Source organism: Nestor notabilis, unplaced genomic scaffold (assembly GCF_000696875.1).
Source record: "Nestor notabilis isolate BGI_N333 unplaced genomic scaffold, ASM69687v1 scaffold4172, whole genome shotgun sequence".
NCBI classification, from domain to species: Eukaryota; Metazoa; Chordata; class Aves; order Psittaciformes; family Psittacidae; genus Nestor; species Nestor notabilis.
In genome coordinates this window covers 81,953-104,554 of record NW_009918635.1, presented here as the reverse complement: position 1 = coordinate 104,554, position 22,602 = coordinate 81,953, and the positions used below count along the sequence as shown (strand labels likewise).

At 41.3% G+C, this 22,602-nt stretch overlaps 1 protein-coding gene across 3 annotated transcripts; it reads left to right on the top strand.

Annotated features, from left to right (window-relative positions):
• The first annotated feature begins 8,879 nt into the window (after positions 1-8,879).
• On the top strand, positions 8,880-20,600 carry TAGLN3 (transgelin 3). Of its 3 annotated transcripts, XM_010009816.1 has the most exons (6): positions 8,944-8,997; positions 9,155-9,270; positions 9,702-9,883; positions 10,756-10,930; positions 15,959-16,061; positions 20,056-20,600. In XM_010009816.1, the coding sequence occupies exons 3-6, from the start codon at positions 9,704-9,706 to the stop codon at positions 20,195-20,197; spliced, it is 600 nt and encodes a 199-aa protein (XP_010008118.1). In that variant the 5' UTR covers positions 8,944-8,997; positions 9,155-9,270; positions 9,702-9,703; the 3' UTR covers positions 20,198-20,600. The 3 variants fall into 3 exon arrangements, with proteins under 3 accessions (XP_010008116.1, XP_010008118.1, XP_010008117.1); XM_010009814.1 differs by having other exon boundaries at positions 8,880-9,270; XM_010009815.1 differs by lacking the exons at positions 8,944-8,997; positions 9,155-9,270 and having other exon boundaries at positions 9,535-9,883.
• Positions 20,601-22,602: the final 2,002 nt, after the last annotated feature.

Here is a 22,602-nt window from a genome sequence, read left to right as displayed (position 1 = left end):
CAGGGTTAACGTTGCCAGTAGAAGTATGTTGAGCTTTGCTAAGACAGTGGGTTTTAATTTTAAAACAAATCACAAACAAAAAAATAAAACCAACAACAAACCAAAAAAACTCCAAACCCTCAATTTCAGGTGAGTTCCTGTGAAGTACAGTCTTATTTAGGCTTCAATACTGCAAAACTCAAGAAGCTGTGATGTAAAAAAAAAAAAAAAAAAGAATTCTGGTATGAGAGTAAAAGACAGCTCTAGTTTAGATGTCAACCTTCTAATTCAAGTATATTGATTCCCTAACTCAATCTAGGTCAGGAAACTTTTGTGAGGAATCGCAGCGTTCCATAAAATCTTATTTCCAGGTTTTTCAGTTTCTGGAGTAGACGCTTTTTCTGTTTGTATGAATATGCAATCCACTATTTAAGCTTTAAAACCTCTTGAATGTGTTTTTTACTTCTTAGAAAAATCAGTTCAGGTAATCTATGCAGATTGCTCAGCCACTTCCATTCCTGAAGGTTGAGCTGTGTTCACGTTCGTGTATTGTTAAGCAGTTGCCGTCTTTTTATGTATCAGATAAAACCTGAAAAATAGATTTTGTGGATTTTAAAGACACAGGCAAATCAAAATCAAGTTACTTAAGAGCTTTCTGCTCTTACCTTACCTGTGACAATTTTTTTAATCTACTTTTGTCACAGGTCTTGGGCTGCTTTTCGAAGAAGAAGTTGAAAAAAGTGGACTGCAGTAATTCCAGAGCAATTAATTTTAATTAAGGCTCAAAGTAACGAGTTGTTCTGATATACTTTTTGTGCATGCATATTAAAGGTATTTCAGTAATTGAAAACTTTTGAGCTGTTTGTTTGTTTGTTTGTTTTTTAAATTGGGATTCATACCTATAAACACTGAATTTAGCCAAAATACTTCAGATGGGGAAAAGTCTTGATGTGTCTGCATATACTGTAGCCATGTATTTCTCTTGGAAGAATGGCATAGTAGTCATTCAAAGCTTCACTCTAGCCTTTATTAAATACTTGGTATTTTATGGGTAAGTCTTTCTTCCAGTGTCCTAGAGCTAGATGAAAACAAATGTGAAGGGGAGTAGCTTGTGAGTAGTTCTCAGGGTTGGGGTTTTTGTACCTTTTCCCCTATTAGTCTGCTGTAATAACTTTAGGTGGGAGAAGGCAGCTTGACACAATTGTCTAGGATACAAAACTGCAGCATCGGTTACTCAAACCACAGCACTACTAAAACTTAATCCTAGGAAGTTGTTTTGTTGTTGCCTCTGTTTTCCTTCCCTGCTTCCTAAATGGAGGTTAGCGGTAACATTCGTATTACAGGTACATCCCGAATTTGCCACATACAGCATAAATGCAAAGGCAGAGATGACACTTTCTTCATACAGCATTCCAGATAGTATTTTGAGATTCAGTGCCCTTCTCTGTGTTCACCTATCATTTTCTAAATCCAGTCTGTATTCCTTAAGTATGAAGAGGTGGCTCTGAGGTAGACCTTATGCAGACAGTTTTGCCCTTTGACTTTGCCATGGTAGTTCCACTGGTTTTTCATTTTGCAAGCATAGCATTTTCCTTGTATTCATGGTGGAAATTACCAGTGTTTTGATTACCGTCAACTTGGCATGTCCAAATGCCTGGAAAGAAGGGATAGATGATAACCAGAGAGATTGGCATTCTACCCATGACTAGCTCTTGACCTATCAGGAAGTTTTGACAATCTGGAATGAGACAGAACCGTGTTTTGTCCCCTGAGTTAATGCCTGTGGCATCTCTTTTGTCTTTGCCAGTAAATGCCCAGATAGTGAATTACTTTCAATATTAGTCATGTTTCAAAACCAGTATTTCTTTCATCTGTAGAAATACTATTTTAAACTAGGGTATTACAGATTTGGAAAGCTCTGCATGGTGCAAATTTTTAAAATCCTTTGTAATGAATTCTCATATTCTGGGTTGGTGCTTTTTTTTTTTAAGGACTTCTAATTTGCTGTTGCATACAAAGTATGTTTTGTGAATATATAATGAATATGTGTTTCCTTGCACAAAATAATAAGCATCTTATGCTTTCAAATTTACCAACTTCATCTTGTGCTGCCTGTGGAGTTGGGTTTTCCCTAAATACTGTAATCTGCACATAATTATTTTTAGTAGCACTCTCAGCTCAAGTTGTTAGCCTTCTAATTGTCCTTCACTTTTGGCAGATGTGAAAATGACTTCTGGGCTCATCCGTCACTGAGTGTAGTATGGACATGTTGGGGCTGATACTGCTGTCACAGTGCAAGGAAGCTCTGGGCACTGACAGGGCAACTTACCTGCTTGTGGTGTTGATTTTCATCAAACAGTAGTAGTTGAAGAAGCACCTGGAGGTATTTGTCTTATATGTAATGCTTAAACATTGACTCCTGCTGAGGAGTTAGTCATTCAAGTTTCATGAGTTAATAACAAAAAGCTTTTATAGCTAGGCAGAAAGCTTGATTAGCATGCAATACCAAAGAAGTAGGTAATAGTTTTCATTAAAAAGAAACAAAAGCATTGCTAGCTGACCTTGACTGTCCCTGGTCCTTACCAACATTTTTGTTTCAGATCTATTGCAAAATCAAACTACCTGTGCCTTAACTTGTGTGAAAAATCCCAACAACCCTATTTTGCCTTATAAAAAGAGAGAAAATGGTGAGGGATGCTGTCTGTGTTTGGGATTAAAGTCTGCAACAGACCAGTACGTGTTGAAAGAGTCGCTAAAGCTTATTCGACTTGTTTCCTAATAAACAAGTGCTCTTATTCTATGTATTTTGAGCTGTACTAATGCACTTTTATATCCATGTATTTTTATCTTGTCAAGCGTTCTATTTGTTCTGTCTCTTCCATTGTTTGGCTTTGTATTACACATTTCAGCTGGTTTTGTTTTGTTGGGGTTTTTTTTGTTGGTTTTCTGGCGGTTTTTTCTTTGTTAAAAGGTGTTAAGTGTATCATGTAATTTCAGTTTAGCTAACTTATTTTCTTTTGCATCAATGCTAAACGCAAACAAAGCAGCGTTCACAAAAAAACCTCTGTCTGGATAGGCGTTAGAGGAACTGCCTCCTGCTGTTTCTTTCTTATGTTAATTTTGATGATGTGCTCTCTTGGACACGCTGTTATTCAATGGGACTAACAGATTTATGGTACCATACTTTCCACACAAAATTATAATGTGCTTAGAGACAAACTTTCAACCAGCTACGTGCCTGCAGCTGCTCAGATGCTTCCAATGCTCTAGTCATACTGCAGTGCAGAGTTACATTTACAGTCTCTCGGTCAGAGTCACTACATTAGGTCTGTGTTTGTCATTTCTCCTTGAGCTTTATCCCCTCCTCTGATTGGGGGAAGGTGCAGAAGTGGGAGGGAAAAATAATGTCTTGGGGAATAATGAGATTTGAACTAACTTGTTCTTTAAGTTACACATTTGTGCTGTCATAGAAGGGCCTACCTTACCCTTTCAGACTTTGGGGCTTTTTTTTAATGCTAAAAAGTCATGTTAAGGGCTTCCCTGGATTATGTGTTTCACCAGTCTGTAAAATCAGCAATCTCTGCTTTGAGATGATGTACAAATTCAGCCAGATGTGTGAGAATGCAGAATTTCACTAAAGCTTGGTGGAAATTCAATAACACTGTTCCTGTTAGCACAGAAATACCAGCTATCAGTGTGCACTCTTGCCCTTCCTCCCTTGTTCTCGAGCCCAGCAGGGACAGGAAAGGCAGAGGGAACTCAGCTATGCTGTTTAACAGCAGGCAGCTTGCTGCATACCAGATTTTATTGCTACTGTGCATCTTGCTTTTCTCCTGGCAGGTGTTTTCTAGGGGAAGAGATTAATAGTTGAAGAGACAGCAATGAAGGACAAAAATACCTGCTCACAGATTTACTGTTCATAGGTCAGTTTTTATAGCTCATATTTACTTTGTGGCTGTAGGACCTCATCTCTCTTCAGTGTGTATTTGCCTAGAACAGAAGAATGTTAGTTACAGCCTTGGTCATGGTATGCCTAAATCTAAATTACAGGACCTATTGCAGTCTAGTTGCAGGCTTGACCTTGTGTTTCTCGTTCAAGTCCTGCATATGTAAGTTACATGGTCCAATGCTTCTATTCCATTAAAGATAAATGGGTGTCTTCCATATGATGCAGTAACTGTAGCTTGCGATCTGCTCGAGGGTGAGGAATAGGAGTGTTCTCAGCCTGCCACAGTGTCTCGATTTGCGTTGGAAAGGAGCTTTGGCTAGCTCTGCATTTATACTTGGAATGAAGAGCAAATGACAGCTGCTATAAAACTTCCACTCACTTGGTTCTGAAACTAAAATACAAATTCAAAATGTTTTTAGGCTAGCACGTGAAAGGTTGTGTTCTTTTTGGGCCCCTGACCTGCACCATGGTGCCTGCTTGCCTCCCACAAAGCAACATGAGAAGGTCGCTGCTGCCTGTCGGGGTGAAAGCAGGTGCTCATATCTGTGGCAAAGGTATGCTGAACAGTAGCACACTTCAAGGTTGGAGTGATGTAAATGGCCTGCCCAGGCTTTGGTCCTGGAAAAGTAATCCCTGAAGGACACAGGCTGCCTGTGAAGAGCTTATCCTTTGCTTCTGATTGAATATGGTTTGCTGGCAGAAAGTGTGCCAGAGCGTGCTAGTCCTTAGGACAGTAGCTCTTGGAAAAGTCCCTGACAGCAAAGCTAAATCCCTAATCATAAGCAGCATTTATTTAGTTAGGGGATTTGATCTTTTTTGTTTGTTTGTAAATGTTGCTGTCTGTTTGACCTATGTTTCAGTGAAATAAAGATGTTACTATTTTTCTGTTCTTCCAGTAAATGTGTAACACAATGAGTAATTTTCAAACCAAGGTAGTTCTCCAAAGGTATCGTTTTTGTTGGGGACAGAGAAAAAAATTGAATGTGTTGTTTCGTTTTTTTTTCCCAGGAATCTGTCAATCCAGCACAAGACTTAAAAGATCCTGAGAATTAAAATGCACAATTTACGTCCAAGGCCATCTTGAATGTTGGGAATGCTGACAATTATATCTACAGAAGTTGGTTTCCTGTGGTAAGTGGGAAAAGTTTCTCCTGGCAAGCTGTCTGGAAGGTGGTTAATCACTTAAGAATCCCAGAAATACTGCTGGCCATGGCAGCCTTAGGAGCTGCCTTGTTCTGCAGACCAGACTGTCAGTCCTTTCTGTTCTGTCTCTCAAATAGGAAGGCTCTTCCTTGCTAAATTTCTTTGCTTTTAATCTCAAATCCAAAGTGTTCAAACTATGCACTTCCTTGGGGTTTAACATCTTCAGAGATGGCAAAGAAACCCTGCTGCAGGTGTAAGAGAAGATGCTTACATTAGCACCTTTAGTGTTTGAGGCTCTCTAGATTTTAGATTTCAAATTAATGGGGAAGTTAAAGTTTTTTAAAATTAATGTTGTCCCCTGGTTCTGACCTCTCTGCCACCCAGCCTGCACAGCTGTTAAGATGGCCGTATTCCAATAGCTGCTTTTTTCCCCTAGTCTGCCTAGATCTTTTGTATGGAAAGTCTCCGAGCATCTTATGACAAAGCAAGGCCATGAATGAAATCAAGGATCTGCAGAGCACTTACCTGCCCTTGCAGCAACCTGAAAAAGGCCCTATGCTTGCACTGAGCTTGTGCTGAACCTTGGCATCCTCTCTGCAACTCTAGAAAATGTGACATCACAACATAGGTGTATATGCAAGGAGCACCTTTCAGCAGCACTTCAGAAGCTTCCTTGTGAGGGCAGGTGCTCTGAGCCATTTACAGCTCAGAAAACTTCATGATTCTGTTTTTTTAAACTTAGTTATGGAAGGTTCATTATTGCACAGTCGCAGAGCAGGGAAACGGAGCCTGGACTTCCCAGTTATTCTAATTGCTGGATAGCTTTGTCTGATGGGAATTGACCCAACATACTTTGATAGATGGTGCCAGGGAAACGGAGCCTGGACTTCCCAGTTATTCTAATTGCTGGATAGCTTTGTCTGATGGGAATTGACCCAACATACTTTGATAGATAGTGCTTTGGGATGACTAAAATACCAGGCTCTCTCTAAGGAGTGAATTGTCAAACAGAGGCTCTAACAAAGGTTAGGGGTTGCTCTGTAGTAGGATAAGCTTTGGTTTTCCCTCTGTGTTCCAGTTGGAAGACATTGAAAGCTATCGAGTTACCCTGGATCTAAGCAGGGGTAGTGAGATAATTAATGTCAGTTTTGTGGTTGTGGCAGCATTTGCTTGTAGATTTACAAAGATTTATAGGGTAATACTGTGGTTATCTGAAAGCATAAGATGATCCATAGTGTTTACAGGCGTGAAATCCTACTTCAAGTACTCAAGCTTCATCTCTATTTGTAGTCGGAAGTTCTAATCTTGTGTTACCAAGAAAAATAAGAGGACAAAATCCATCAGAAGCAGTAGGTAGGTATTCTGATGGTAGTACCTTTACTGCTGAAAACCTGCCCTTTCTTCTACATCACGTCTGGCCATCAGGCTTTAATATGCCTGTGTCCAACAGAAAGAAATTTTGTTCCTTCAGTTCTTCTTTGCTTTGTAGTCACATGTTTGCCATTTCTTAGCTTCTGGTTTTGATGAGCTAAACAGATAATCCTTCCAAAGCGATTACCGTTCAGGTTCTAATTTTCAGTCCTCTGGTTACTGGAGTGACTATTGAATTTAATTCATTCTTCCACCACTTTTTCTGGAGAGTCATTGTCAGAACTGGGTATGATGTTCCCACTGCTGCTGCACCTCCCACATTTTCTTCAGCCAAGCCCTTTGGTCAGAGTGTCTTACCCAGCACCTATTCCCACCTGGTTATCTTCCATCACCCTCTGCATTTTAACATGTGTTTTTTCACAGGACATTGCTATGATCTGAAAAGCACATTTCTGATGATGGAAGTCTGAGCTTTTCTTGTGGCTTCTAGTAACATAGTAAATAGTTCAGGCCTGGGAATGTATTCTTGTACAAACCGAACAAAAATGTACAGTCATTAGTGATTTTTCAGTTAAAGTCATACTACAGGACCTACCAGTTAGCCAGCTTTCATCTCTTTAATGTGTCATGTTGTTTCAGAATCAGTTTAGTTTCCTGATCAATGTGTCATAGCCAACTCTTACATATTACAGAGCTTTTAGTAAATTGCATCAACACTACAGCTTTAAAAAAAAATAAATCATTCCACTGTTTTTCCCAGGATTGATGGCACGGAAGCAGGCTTATGATCTGATCATTCGTACTTTGGAAATAGTGGTGGAGGCTGGCGTTCACCCGATTCTTTGTAGCTTTCCTGCTTTTCAAGGCCTTATTAAAAATTGATATTGATGGACAAGCGTGCTTTTCAGCTTTCACAGTATGCGATGATCCCTTGAGAACAAGTTGCATAGCCAACATCTGTGAAGGGGAGACCTCTGCTCTGCAGCTTAGGAAGCTTAAATTACCCATCCCTGCCCTCAAGTTAGGAAATGAGGTCAGAGGCTGAAGCAAAGGTAGGTGGCTTTCATGAAATCCCTGAAGCACTGAACACCCTGTTGTGACCAGAAACAGCCAAGCAATCGTAAGTCCCTCCGAAACAGAAGAGCATAAAAAGATCTGAAAGTGCAAAATAAAGCTGCTTCTTTTTTGTGGGACTGGCCAAAGTGTGAGGCCTGGCCCTTAACAGTTGCTTGAATGGAAAGGATGTCAAATTCACGTATTGCCTTTTACTGTTGCAGCTGCAGTTTACCCCAGGCTTGATTTGCATTCTTGGTTCCTGTGCATTTGCTGTGCCTTCAACGGCGTGTCCGCTGGGCCGGAAAGTGCTCAAGTGGCGGCCTTGTCACGTAGCATGCTCTCAGTTATGTAATCAAATATTTCATCGGGGTTTAAAACTACCAGTGCAGAGAAGAGAAAGCACTAAATGAAAAGCCTGTGGAGGACAACAATGAATTGGGTCATCTATTCAATTTTTCATCTCTTGAGTCTGCTCAAGCCCAGCAGCATCTGAAGCTGTGTATATCTTAGAATTCATGGTCTTAAAATGAGAAAATAATGGATGAAGAGACCATTATGAGATAGATTTACAAGGTGCTGTGTTTTCCCCCGTTCTCTTCTTTTTAAATGCAGCAGAAGGACTTTTGTTGGCAAGGCTGACTGTGAATCCACTGCAGGTTTATCAACCTCCTTTCATACCAAGCCTAACACGAATCATTTGCCAAAAGGGAACTATTTTGTAGCAGGCTGAATAATACAGTATGAATGAAAGACGTTTGACAAAGTCTGGTGCAACTCAGAGAGGAGCAAAATTTTTCTATTTAATAAAGGCTAAATCTGTACAAATCGGACCAGAAGCAGTCTCTTGTCTTAACTTCCCTTCTCTGCCCTCCCACCACTGCAGTGGTATAATCAAAATTTAAACTACCGTACATGGGCATAGCTCCATTGCTATCACTGGAGATATGCTGACTCATACCATACAATCTTTGTGCTTGCTAGTTTTCTGTGACTTCCCCTTGGTTTTAGTGGTTCAAGTTGTTTTCTTAAGACACTATTACACCATTGCATAGTCAAATATATACTAACAATAGGGTGATAATAATATTCTGCTACCTGCCTTCTCTTCTTTGACTTTTAATGCTATTGACCCCTTGTTGAAACTTTCTATCAGCACTTGAACACGGAAGAGGAGAAATTATTTTTCACAGTCAAAGCCTGTTAGTAGTGTAATGCAGAACAGGGAGAAAAAGGTTTTGCTTCTGCTTTGTGATCAAAAATAAACATAGCGTCCTGGTTTTAGCAGTAGCAATTCATGTTACCTTCGTTTAAGAGAGTGAAGTCCCTCTATTTGTATTCTAATTATCTGGTACTGGGATGCTTAGTGCAGTTTAGTTGATGCAGACTAGGAGGAGTAAAACTGAGCCTGTAGGGTGAGCAGCACAAGGCTGAGGAAACATGCATGGAAACAGACTGCAGATGGGTGAGATAAACAGGATCCCCAGGCTGTGACTGAGTAGGCAGGCCTCTTTAATGGCTCTTAGCAACGCCCCTGCTTTGACCCTCCTCATATGTGAGGAAAATCAAATCAATACACTGTTCTTCAAACCACGATGCTGCAGCAGCAGCAGGGCACTGTGGCAGCCTTCGTCTCTTAAATTCATCAACGCTTCTCAGTTTGCCGATCTCTGGATACCTATCCCTGCATCTCTGCTGAGGAAGACCCTGACTGCATCTTTAATTGGATTGATTGAGCTCCCATGTACAGCCGCCTTCTTATTAGCAAGTATTAGGTAGGCAATTTTAAAGTGCTTTTGGATTTGCAGGCAGCTTTAACGTTGCTCTGAAAACTCTATTGTATTCTCTGTAAACATAGCAGAAGCCTCTCTTATAAATCTACTCTGTTTTAAATCTTGCTTTTCTTCTTTTTTTGTGGTTGGGCGGGGGGTTGGGGGGACTGCTGTTTTTTCCTTCTTTAAAGAAAAAGAATGTTGCAGCTGATTTGTGCTTTGGAAAAGGATATTCCCTCGTTGATCCCTCCCCTGTTCTGCAGAACAGCTATAGCCGGTGCCATACAGTTACTTTCAGTGTTGATGAACATCTGTTCAACTGTCTAACGTATAGGGCAAGCTGCTCACTCTTTTATTCTTTAATTTTCCGGTGCGTTACTTCGCAGCTGCAGATCAGGACTCTGCCCACTAAGAAAGTTCTGCTTTGGTTCCAGAGATGGCTAACAGAGGACCAAGCTATGGCTTAAGCCGAGAAGTTCAGGAAAAGATTGAACAGAAATATGACCCGGAATTAGAGTCGAGGCTGGTGAACTGGATTATTGTACAGTGTGGAGAACAGATAGAGCACCCTCCTCCTGGAAGACAGCATTTTCAGACCTGGTTGATGGATGGAACGGTAAGTGTTCTGTCCAGTTATGTTCTTGCATGTGTTTATATTCACAGTGTCCTTATTTTCTGTCTTCATCTAGCTAAATTGGCCAGACCTCATGGCCAGTGCAGAAATAGATATCTCAGTGTCTGAGTTATCTTCTTTTGACCAGGAGTCTTAATCTCAGAAGATAATTATTCTACCAGTGCAGTGTGATTAGTACAGTACTTATTCAGATTCTTGTGAGTCATGCGTGTCATATACGAGTATGACTCACTTCTTCAGCCACCTTTTCTCATACAGTTAAATGAGATTTGTTTTAAAATCAGATGTATACTTTTCTTATTAAGAAACAATCAATCAGTGTTGAGTAGAGAAAGGTGAAGAGATTAGAAAATTTGAAGAACTGGATTATGTCATAACTGGTTTTTTTGTTTTTCTTGGGAATAATTCTGTAGCTCAGACATTGTATTCCATTGGTTTATTGAACAACAGGCAGATGCTGCTGTTTGCAGTGGGCTGTAAGAATACGCTAATCGCTGAATCTCTGCCAAAGTGACTTTAACAATATTTCAATTGACATTGCTTATTTTTTTGGCACGGGCATGTGGTTTCTTCTCTGTCAGTTGTTATATAACCTTTACCAGTGATTGCTCTGTTGTTCCTAGCAGATTAGGATTTATATGGTAAGGCTATTGCCATCAGTTAATGAAAGCTTTAATGTATTTCTAATATACTTTAATTATTATCAATTCACTTCTTTGTTTTTAATTGGAGGAATTATGTCCTTGACAGAAACTGGCCAGGTCAAAAGCATTTTGCAGCATCATTTCATGTGCAGAAATTGCCTTCTAGTTTGGTGACTGCTTTCTAATTTTGTTTCTGTATTTATCTCTCAGCTGTTATGCAAGTTAATAAACAGTTTGCATCCAAAGGGAAATGAGCCCATTGCAAAGATCTCTGAATCAAAAATGGCTTTCAAGCAGATGGAACAAATTTCTCAGTTCTTAAAAGCTGCTGAAATCTACGGAGTCAGAACAACAGATATTTTCCAGACAGTGGATTTATGGGAAGGTAAAAATAATGAACTGGAAGTCAACTTGCAGTCCTTATTTTACTTTGCTTTGATGTGTTGCAATGGTGCATTTTGTCTAAGGCATATTCTCTAATGCAATTATCTTTTGTTTCTGTTTGCCTTACCTTATTACCATGTTCTTCCGGTGGTGCATTATCTCCTCTGAGGGGTTTATTTTACCCTGAGGACATAACGGAGCCTTTCCAAGCTCATGTGTTATCCAAAAGCCCATCATTCTCACAGAAATCCACAGACCTAGTAAAATAAATGTTCTCTATGCTAATTATTTCCAAGTAAATAGCTTCTATTAGCAAATATGGTAACTACTTATTTTCTGATGAGAAGATTTTATTGCAGTTTTCAAATTATAAGCAAAGCTTAAATTAGAGCTATAAAACACATTCCCAGGAGCATATATGCCTCTGTGAAGCTTATGAGGGCTCGTTTATGACTAGAGAGAAGTAAAACTCATTTCTACACCATCTTAGCTGAGCATCTCTAAGGATACAGTCTTTTAAGAGAGGTCACTATGGCAACAGCAAAAATAATTCAGAGTACCCTGATGGTTTTGCAGTAAGACAGGTGAGGACTATCTCCATCCAATGCTCGAAATGGAAACCGTGTGTTCTGGTTCCTGAAGAGCTGAGTCATTTGTGCATCTGTATGGCTGGGTTTGCCCACTTCTGTGGTGATGCATCTTTTTCTGGTGCTCTAACCAAATTCAGTGTAGATCCTGCAACTCTCTGGACAAAGCAGTGCAAAATGCTTTGTGTGAGGGCTCGGAGCAAGGACAACAGCAGGGTAGTGAAAGGATCAGAAGTCTGCCATGAGAATGGAACTGTGGGAAGAGGAAAACAAACCACTGAGAAAGCTGGTCAGCACAGTTTTGTAGGAGCACACACAGAGCAAAAAAAGTGGGGTCTGTATTCACAGGGTTTCGGGATATGTGGAAGAGATCATTCCTCTGAAGGACAGCTCAAGGAATGAAAGGCTGAGGGAACTCTTTGTGAATGGTTTAGAAGGGAAGGATGTACTGACAGCTGGAGTTGCTGGGATCTGTAGGGTTCTCAGGGTGCCAGATCTGCTTGACAAACCTTCCCTTGGGCACAAGAGCAGGATTGTTTCTTCCAGTTCAGTCTTTAGGGTTTCATCCAGTCTACCTTGAAGTGTCTTAAATGAAGGGATTTTCCCTTCCCTGGTGTAACACCCTCCCACCCCTCAGCCTAGAATGCTGTTGAAAGAGAAGCTTCGTTTATCTTGCAAGGGATGATAATAGCTCGTTTCAGATGCTTTTATTTGCAGTCTTTTGCATCTCATAATGGCTTCACACCATGCAAATGAAAGTATAGTACAAAGCGACTTGCTTTGAAGACAAAAAGCTGCTAATGATGATGGCTCTCTCCTCATTTCTCTTTCACTCATCATCTTTTCTCAACAAATGTAATTGGAAAAGCTAGTAACTTCCAGAGGACAGGAAGTAAAAAACCAACTTGCTACCGAGGAGGAAAACATGCAAGTCATTTCTCCACTGTTATTTTAGGACTTACCAAAACTAATCTGTGTCTCCTCACTTTCCTGCTTCCTTTTCACCCCTCCTGCTGCTCATTTCAGTGCTGAGATGAAACAGTATGTCTCTCCAGTAGGGACTCGCTGCAAGCTTTTTGTGTCTAACCGTAACTCTGACCTCTAGCATCTGTGCTGCTTCAGGGCTCAATCGTCTGAACCTGGATGCATTAGCTGGACAGAAAGGACAATCTCCTTTTCACTGTGTCATAATTACAGCACTCCTATGATTCACAACATAATCTTTTCAGAAAAAGAGGAGATGTCCATGTATGTTTATAGGGAGAGAGGGAAATAAAAGTATTTGTGACTGAAAAACAGCTTTTCTCTGGCACTAATTGTTTTGCTTTGAAATTCTTAGTAATGATTAATGAAAATGTTTTAGGATACAATTTGCTGTTGGCTTTTTCCAACTCATTCAATCCATCTGGTGCATTTTTCTTCACCTCCGCAATTTCTTGGTCCAGAAGAAGTATCACCTCTTTTGGTCCTTTCTTACATAAATGTACTGTGCTAAGTGGTTTCCCTAATTCATCCCAAGGTTTTATGTTCACTGTTTTTTACATATATATATATATATAGGCAAGCAAGAAGCAGATGTACTTCTGGATTCTTGTTCAATCTTTGCTAAAGAGCATTTTAGGAATACTATGCAGGGTAGTTCTCTGTCTTTGGCTTTGAACCTTCCAGTTTCTGGTTCTGGAGAAGAAGGCCTTCCAGTCAGGTTTCCCCAAAGAGAAAGACAGCATAAGAAGTGAACAGAGGCCCCTTCCTCCTTGTGCCAAGATCCTTAATGAGTCTGTGCTATCCAAAGCATACTGAAGATGCAGAAGAAATGCCATAAGCATAGGTCCCTGCAGCATGATTCAGGGAGGCTGATCTGAGGGTCAGGCATGCAGCCCACATGGCTGTTGCTGAACAAGTCCTGGAGCTGAGGAAAGGCACTGACTGCAATTTTCTGCAATGCCAGCTTAAGCCTGCTTTCAGAGAATGTGTATGGTCCCTGCTGTCAGGCGGCTGCAGTGTGAGGTCACCTTCTCACTGGGAATTTTAAGAGTTTTCGCATACCTTCCGATGCTGACCATTGAGCCCCACCCATCCTCTGCTGGAAGAGGGACAACATCTCAAGAGCACATGGATTTTGGGGTGTTCCTTCACCCGCAGCCCCCCTCGTACGCAGGAGGGAGGCTCTGCAAAGCAGGGCTGTAGCTTTGTTTTGTCACGTGGTGCTCGGCTCCCACTGGGTCTGTTTTTCCCTGCAGCATCTCCCACTCGCCAATGACAAATAAAGCGGAGCTGAGTGCAGAGCGTGGGGGGGCTGCCAGATGGCTCCATGGAGCCCATCATCGTGTTTTGCTACCCGTCTTTTGTTTCTTTTTCTTTTTTTTTTCCCGGTGTTTGCTGTCATTATTCAGCTCATTCACTTTTAAATCCTTCTTCACATCCCTCTTCATCCCAGTCAGTCACCGCACTCCTTGTTATATGGGAGGCATCGCAAGGACGTTGTGTGTGGCATCTGTTACAGCATATGGTACATCTGCTGCTTCGGGGAGCTCTGAGCGCTTCTGCCTCGCCCTCTTCCATGAGCGCCTGTGTACGTGCACGCGTGGGATGTCAGCTCTTCAGCTGCCCTCTTAAGCAAGGACCCTGTCTGATGCACCCTGCAGTAACAAATACAACAAACCGAGGATTCTGGATGGCTGACAATGTATTGTCTGAGCAAATGGTCCCCTGCAGATAGGGTAGCTATAAACTTTAATAGGCTGTATGACAGACACAGTTGGAAGCTGCTAGACATTTTCAGCTTTAGGGTGTCTTCCTCACCTCAGCCGGTGTGTTATGCAGTTAGGTTTGTATGAACCAAAGCCCTGAACTGCATCTGCCTATAATCAGGGTGATGCACAGCATAAATACAGAATGTGCAATGCTTGCTTCCCTCTATGCTCCAGCTGGTCCACAGTGATCTTCATTAATATTGCTCCACTGGAGGTATTTCTGAAATCTGTTATCATCATCATGTCTCTAGGATCTAGAGTTAATTTAATGAATTATCTCTTTTCCCATGTGAAGAACCTACAGTCAAAATCAAATCTGTGAACCAGACAAATTATTTTAGGAAAGAGGAAGAACTGGAACCAAAAGAAAGGGAGAAGAGTCATAGAAACACTTATGGAAGGATTTCAGAAGAAGGGAGAGGCAAAAGGCAGATTTCCAATAGCTTGCCACTTCACACAGTTGGAAATATGTGCTGCATCTCATTTATGCTAGAAAGTTTTCCAAAAGTTAACATATTGGGTAATGAGTTAGAGTCTGGCTGACTGATACCTTTGTGTTCCTTCCCTTTTTACACAAAGTGACAAAGTGCAGGAGTAGAACCAAGAAAAGAGGAGCAATCTTAACTTTTTAAAATGTTCCATGTCTCTCGTTTGTTTGTTTGTTTGTTTGTTTAACTTCCTGAAGGAATCAGCAAAATATTTTGACCAAAAAGGAAGATTTATTTATTATCCTCATTTTTGAAGGAGAAACAGGAAGAGGGAATACCATTTTTTAAATGCAAACCTCTATTGAAAATGAGCCTTATATTCCAAAGATGTCAGATGCCCTTTTGGAAATCTGTTGAATTTTCAGCTAGGTGGAAGGTGTGCTTCTGAGCAAGTGACAGGCAATTTCACCCTTCCCAATACAGGTGGGATAAATTATCTCCTAAGAAGCTTTTCTCTTGCTGTTGTTTATGGAGAGAACATAAAGAACTAGTGATGATCAGATGTGTAACTTTTAGTTGGCTGAAGATGAGGTGAGCCCTGACTTTTTGAAATGATGAATGAAGTGAGGTAACATAGGAAGGAAGTGAAAGAATTGGGGACTGGGTGGAAGGAACTGAAGGTATGAAACTGTAGAGCATCAATTTTTGGCAGCCTGAGAAAGGAAGCCAGTAGGAGGGATTTGGGAGGTGATTTTATAGTTAAATTGGTAAGGACTGGTAGGAATCATCTGCACAGGAGCTCTCCAGGACTGCTGTGCGGTCTGTTAGCACAGGGACTGTGTGGAATTGCCATACTAAAAGGTGGGACCGATTTTACCAGATTCTCCTACAGACACATTTACTGAGTCTATTTACTGTTCTTTGTACACTGAAGTGATCTCTTAGGAGAAAATTTTGCCAGAAGGGTTATCTAGAAGGTCTTAAAATAGTATGGGGGAAGGCATTAAAATAGCCAGAGGCCTGGAAACCTGGAAATGTCAAGTTTTGCTTTAACACAATCTCTTTGATGACTTTTAATAAGCTCTTGCATGTCAGTACCTCCATTTCAGCACAGTAAAATAGTTTCTGTAATGCTATTAATTTAATTTTTCAGGGGGGCTGAAGGAGTTAGTTAAGACATTGGTTAAGACTGTTGATTAGTGTGCCAAGCTATTTGTTGTGCAAGGATTTCTTATATTCATTTCTCTGTCTGGCTTTCTAGGGAAGGACATGGCAGCAGTGCAGAGAACCTTAATGGCTCTGGGCAGTTTGGCAGTCACCAAGGATGACGGCTGCTACAAAGGGGATCCATCCTGGTTTCACAGGTAAAGTCCAGTGCACAGCTGCTCAGCGCTGTCTTCCCTGGGAAGCTGGTAATATTGTTGGGAAAAGAGGGGAAGAATCTTTCCAAAGTTTCCTTCTAAGGGAAAGGTTTTCTTTCCGGAACCTGGAGGAAGGCAAAGACCCAACCAGGCAGCAACGTTTTCTACCCTTCCCTGGTTCCCAACTTTACCATTATCACTGCCAGGCCCATGTCTTGTCATATCTTGTCAGCCTAGAGTTACACAGGGATGCTGCGGAGGAGCCCTGTGGGAGCTGTGTAGTGCAGCTTTTTCTCTTGTAGCCCAATCAGGCCACCTTACTTGTCTCTCCTGCCCCAGGGCTGGGACAGCGCTACTGGTACCTGTGCTAAGGAGCACATTGCCTGTGGCTCCAGCTCTGGTTTTCTCCTGATGGCACTCCTTTTGAAGGAGGCTGTTACAGGCTGTGCTGGTGTGGACATGTGTGTGCATGTGTCCATGCACACACTTGGGTGGCCAGCTGTTGGTAGTGCACACAGGGAGGAGGATTGCAGCATCCTGCTCCAGGCACCTTTGGGGCATGTCCATCTTGCTTCATGTGGGGCCCACACTGATCATTGAAGAAGAGACATAATTTTCTTGTCCACTGATGTTATCCATGACTCTTATTCCCTACCAGGAGAGAAACAAAACTTAGGAAATTCAGTCACCAGTTTGGATGACATTCATCTATTTAGCAGCTTCAGCTAATCTTCTATTTTTATTAATGAAGAAAAGGGAACGGAAATGGCAACAGCCATGCAGATATGTGTGTCCTAAGAGTAGCTGGCAGGTAAAGTGTACTTTTGCCTCACATCAAGTAACAGACAGAAAGACTGATGAAGACATCACTGTCATGGATGACTGCAAACTCCCATATAACAACCCCTTTACCAAACAAACAGAAAGCATGAAGCCTCTTTCCATTTTTTATCAAACCAAAAATTATTTCATTTCCTAGTTGTTTTTTTTTTTTTTTTTTTTTTTTTTTCTTGAGGAGAACCACTTCTCTGTGAAGAATTCTCTGTCTTGGCAAAGATGCTTATTTGCTCTAATACTCTGTTTGTTTTGGATAGGGAGGCTGAGAAGCAGGGACAAAAAGAAAAGGAAATCTTCCTGTAGTTAGTTACCCCTCCTGCCCCTCAGACATATTATTGACATGAGATTCTACATCCAAGAGTATTTCTTATGCTGAAATGTCTGAAGCATGTTAGCAAAAAGAATTCTGACTGCTTGTCTTTGGTTTCCTTGACTTTTTGGATGAGGCTCAGCAGAAGTATAACAAACTTCACTTGATTTGTCTTAAACCTTCAGCTGGTTTAACTGATGCTAAGGGAGACTTGAATTTTAGGTGAATAAATGCAAACTCCCGTGCATTCTTTATATGAAATTCCTTTAACTTAATACGGTACACAAATAGATTTGTATTTATGGAATATAATTTGGTTTAAAATTGGGTTAAAATCCAGTTACACGCTTTAATATAAACCAGACATGAAATCACTATGACTCAGACAGACTTATTTGTTTTATGTAACAAAAACAAAGTCCTGCATGGAAAAATTAATTTACATCTGGACTCTTAATTGTGGGTGGAAACAGTTTTCATTGGCATAAATGAAGATGTGATCACCTCCCTCCTCCCCTAGCTGTCTCTCCTGCCCGTGCTGCTTGGATAGCCAATCCCTATCTATTGCAGTCCTTGAAATTACATTTTGTTGCCACTGCCTTAAGGAAAACAGGTGTTATTTCTATAAGGAGATAACATATTGCAGACCAGGAGATGTTTTCTGAGTTGCTTACCCATCCCTTCAGGCAGATCAAGCCCTCTCACTGCCACCCAATGTTCATCATGAGTCAGGGCTTTCAGGCTCATTCTTAATCGCCTTAAGTTAAATTGAAAGAAATCAAGATTAAATGGAGTAACAGTATCCATGCAGGGATCTACAGTGATTAAGATACACTTGAGTTAAGCTGTTTAACTTTCTATTGTCAATGTCTCACATACTCAGCCCCACCAGGCCTGATTCCCCCTTGTGTGCCCTAGCGAGGGTCCATGGCTGTTTCTTATCTTGTGGTTTGGCAACCACAAGCACTGGTGCAAAGTTGGCACAAAAAGTTAGCAAATCTGGTGGGCTTAGTTTGTGATAGGGGTGATGCCAGGTCATGGCAGACAGGCCAAACAACTTGACATGGTGTCAGACACTGAGGGGAATAGTCTTGCCCTCCCCTCTTTTCTACAGTCTCAGTTAAAGCTATTTCTGTGAAACTAAAAGCAGAATGTAAGTACATGTCCTTATCTGCAAGACCATCATGTAATAAATGTGGTGCTTAAGATGGTAAAATAACACTATATGGTCCAAATTGTACATCCAATTAATATTGTGGAATTACTCTACCACAGAGCTGAAAATTCTAAGAGGAAAGAGAAAGAAATAATAGAATATGTTGCTGGGATTTTAATTAAAACGAAGGCAGACACAGTGAACCTGAGATTCAATTAGGCAATAGGAGTAGTTCTAAAAACATCCTCTCGTGGAGATCTTACCGTGTAAGTATTCTGGAAAAGCAATCAAGCAGCAGTGAGAGGGGGGTGCTTCCTGAGGTGCCCACAGTTGTGTGTGCCTCCCTCCAAAGCGGTGGGAGAGCTGGGCATGGGTTCCTGTAAGCCCTCCTACAAGTCTATACATGAACACTGGAGAGCCATTCTGAAAAATGACGGTCAGCACTGGTGTCCTGTGGATCTTTCTCACCTTTCTGCTTTGCTGGACTTTCGTCAGAGCTCTTCTCCTGCAAGGTCCTGAACACCCCGAGCCTAGCAAAGAGTTTAAGTGCTTCTCTGGACTCAAGCCAGGGTGCTCAGCACAGTGCAGGATCAGACCCTTGTGGAGAGGATCATGTTGATCGTTTTCAATCACAGCAGGCACCTAATCTAGCATTCTCATCTAGTGGAGGGGTGGGGAGAGCTGGGGAACTGTAACACTATGCTATGTTGCAGGATAACCTGATCCCAGGACAAACAGACACAGCAAGGAGAAAGATTGTACCTGGGTGGAAGTAGAGTCCGATTGTTTGAAAGCCTTCCTCGGTCTGGGGCTCTGCTGGTTCATATGGCTTATTTGGGAGCAACAGGCTGATCCTTCTCTCCTGTAAAAGACTTGTTTTCCCCACCTTTTATAATCCAAGATGAACAGTTTCTCTCAAGGCAGCAGAGTACAAAGTTTTGTGCTGCTTTTTAACTGCCGCTTTGGACCCCAGTGCCATTTTCAGGGAAAAGAGGCTCCTTCTAAACTCCAGCAAAGGTTCTTTGATCCAAAGGGCTTTCAAGACCAGGGACACCAAAGAAAAATGGTCAGTATGTTTTGACAGAAGATAAAGGACTGTCACTGAGTTAAGACACGGGTGCAAAGGGCAAAGTCTATTGCTTAGAGGAAAGAGATCTGGAAATGGCAAGAGAGCAACTGTTCTGTCCAGTGGGCAAGCATCATCTGCTCTGCCAAAATGAGCAAGTCACATCTCTGACCCGTTGTTTCTCTGGGTACATCCAGTTCTTATTTACTCCACTGAGTTACATTATATCTATTTTTACTGTTGCACTAGAAAGGTATCAACTTGTATTATAGCACAGGTAAGTGTCTGTTGGGAGCAATAGGATTTAACACAAATTAACCTTATTACATGTGTTATATACAGCACGACGTAAATATTTTACCTGTCATAGCTGCTGGGGAAATCCCCTCTGGAATAAGTGGTACAGTGAAAGCCTGAAGTGTTGTAGGTTTGACTAGAGCATTACTTCTAAGCGCACGAAAGCAATTAGCCCAGCCAGTATTGTCCAGCCCATGGGATGGTACAAATGAGATATTGCATTACAGGGACACATTTCTTAACATGAGCCAGTTTCAGATTGCTTTTCATGATTCTTTGGGCGTACACAGAATGATGTGTGTATGTTGCTTTTTTGTGTGTATCTGGACAGGAAAGCACAGCAGAATCGACGAGGATTTTCAGAAGAGCAGCTTCGTCAGGGACAGAACGTTATAGGCCTTCAGATGGGCAGCAACAAAGGAGCATCGCAGTCGGGTATGACAGGCTATGGGATGCCAAGGCAGATTATCTAAAGCATCTGTGTCCCTTCTGCAGCATGGTCTGTTTAAAAAAAAAAGAAAAGAAAAAGTAAAAAAAAAAAGCTCATTAGTTCCCTTTCTGCCTGGTTTTTAATAGTTAGTGCTCTCTAAGGTTTTGGGGTATTTTGGGTTTGGTTTGTTTTATTTGCAGCTGCAAGAGTTCACCTAGGAACTTGGGTGTTTGTGGTGGTGTGTGTCAGTTCACAGCACGTGCGCACTGCTGCCTCCTACTTTTTACTTCTGAACTATGCAAAGAGAATTATTCTGTATTAATTTATTTGCAAAGTGTTATCTTCCATATTTGTCTCACACTGCACTTGTATTTCAACCAGTAACCTCGTTCTTCGATTCAGTGATGATATTGTTTGACCTAAGAATAAAGACAAATTAAAGACACCACCTTTTAGACTCGTTATTTAAAGGTGGTAAAAGCAAAACCAATGACCACATGGTACTGTGCTGAGGAGCTAAGTGTTTTGAAGGGTCAGTCTGTCTCATCCCTAACTCTGAGCCCTCTCTGAGTGACTCCCTGCTATAGTCTTTACAGTCTGTGTTAGCATTCAATTTAGTGTTTGTCTAAAGGCACATGCCATGTATTTTTCTAAAATAAGAAGAGATATATTATTACCCATTGAGTTTGATTCATGTAGTTCCACCCAATTTAGCTCAGATTTCCACTGATCTAGTGTACTGGGTTGACTGCAGCCAGCAAACTTGTGGATGGAGCTAAAATCAGTTAAATAAGGAAGGCAAAACTGTGTGTGAAAACAAAGCAAAATAAAGAGTTAATTCACTACTTCCCATTTGGCAGGCAGACATTTAGCCCCTTCCTGGAAAGCGTGGCCTCAGCATGCATGATGGCTACCTGTTACCACAGACATATCTCCTTCCTCCTCCTTTTCCCTGAGTTTCGGTTCCTGACCATGACACTGTATGCATGGAATATCACCTTGGTCAGTTGGGGTCAGCTGTCCCAGCTGTGTCCCCTCATCTTTCCCACCCTCAACTGCAGGGGCAGGATTAGAGGGGGAGAAGACCTTGACACTGTGCAAGCACTGTTTAGCAATAGCCATCACACTGGTGTGTTGTCAACTGCTTTAGTCACAAATCCAAAGCACAGCATACTACAGGCTGCTGGAGAGAAGGTTGGCTCCATCCCAGCCAGTCTCAGTACAGCCAGCAACAGAGGAATCTCCAGACTTAGGGAATTCTTCATCATGTGTTGTGGTTTAACCCCACCCAGCAACTAAGCACCAGGCAGATGCTTGCGCACTCCCTGCCCTCCCCCTGTCTGCATGGGATGGGAGGAGGACTGGAAAAAGGTAAAACCCACAGGTTGAGATAAGAACAGTTTAATAATTGAAGCAAAGTAAAATAAAATAGTAACAGGAAAGAAAGAGAGGAATAAACCCCAATAAAAGCAAGTGATGCACAGTACCATTGCTCATCACCTGTTGATCGACACCCAGCCTAACCTATGCAGCGATCTGGGCCTTCTGGGTACATTCCCTGATTAAATGTCCTTTCATTAGGTTTGGCATTCTAGCTTCGTGGAATTTATAGAAACAAAATCACTAATAATAAAACCAAGATAATTTTAGCAGACTGTATTAGCAACAACAGCCAAGTGCTTGAGGAAAGAAAATGTATACCCTGTGGCTGCAGACACGGGACCTGGTTTAGTACGGTAACAGCAGCAAAAAATGACTGATACCCCAGGATCTTATTTTTGGTAACCCCTCCTCACAACACATTCTTTCATTACCTTAAAGCATCAAACTGATCTAGCTGTTAATATCTGGCAGTAGATGCTTCAAATTATTGTTTATCTTGTGGATGTATCTTATCCTTCCATATTCCCATATGATATAGAAATATTAATATTATTTAAATATCAACACATTCTGGCCTAATAATGTTCTTCTATTAAAACCTCCTTACTACTAAGTTTGTGAACATCTTAAGCCAGGAAGTAAATTAATACAGTACCAGGCTAGTTTAGTGACCAAGTTAGCAGGAAGCATTATTGCTTTTCTTATATTAACAACAACCCATTGTAAGTTTGCTTCTACTGCATCAAAAGCATTTGCTGAGCTCTCCCAGAAGCCTAATTAATTTTTATGACAACCTTCTGCATTATTACTACTAAAAGCCTTGATATACATTAGAATGAGACACACAGAAGCTTTGAACATGTACTGAAGGGTATGTATGTGTGTGCTTGGGAGGGGAGTGGTCCTCTCCTTGCTATTGGGCTCTCTAATGCTTAGGGGATGGTTCCCTCCTCAGATGATGAACAACATCTTACTTAAGGCTGTGGGCTCACTTTGGCAGCAAGTATGAGCTAAGATAAGACACCTCACATGCTGCCTTACATTGCTTTTTGAAGCCTGGATGTA

Coding starts and splice junctions, on each gene's coding strand:
- TAGLN3 (XM_010009814.1), top strand. CDS start 9,704: ATGGCTAACAGAGGACCAAGCTATGGCTTAAGCCGAGAAGTTCAGGAA. Junction 9,884..10,755: donor CCTGGTTGATGGATGGAACG/GTAAGTGTTCTG, acceptor TTTATCTCTCAG/CTGTTATGCAAGTTAATAAA. Junction 10,931..15,958: donor GACAGTGGATTTATGGGAAG/GTAAAAATAATG, acceptor CTGGCTTTCTAG/GGAAGGACATGGCAGCAGTG.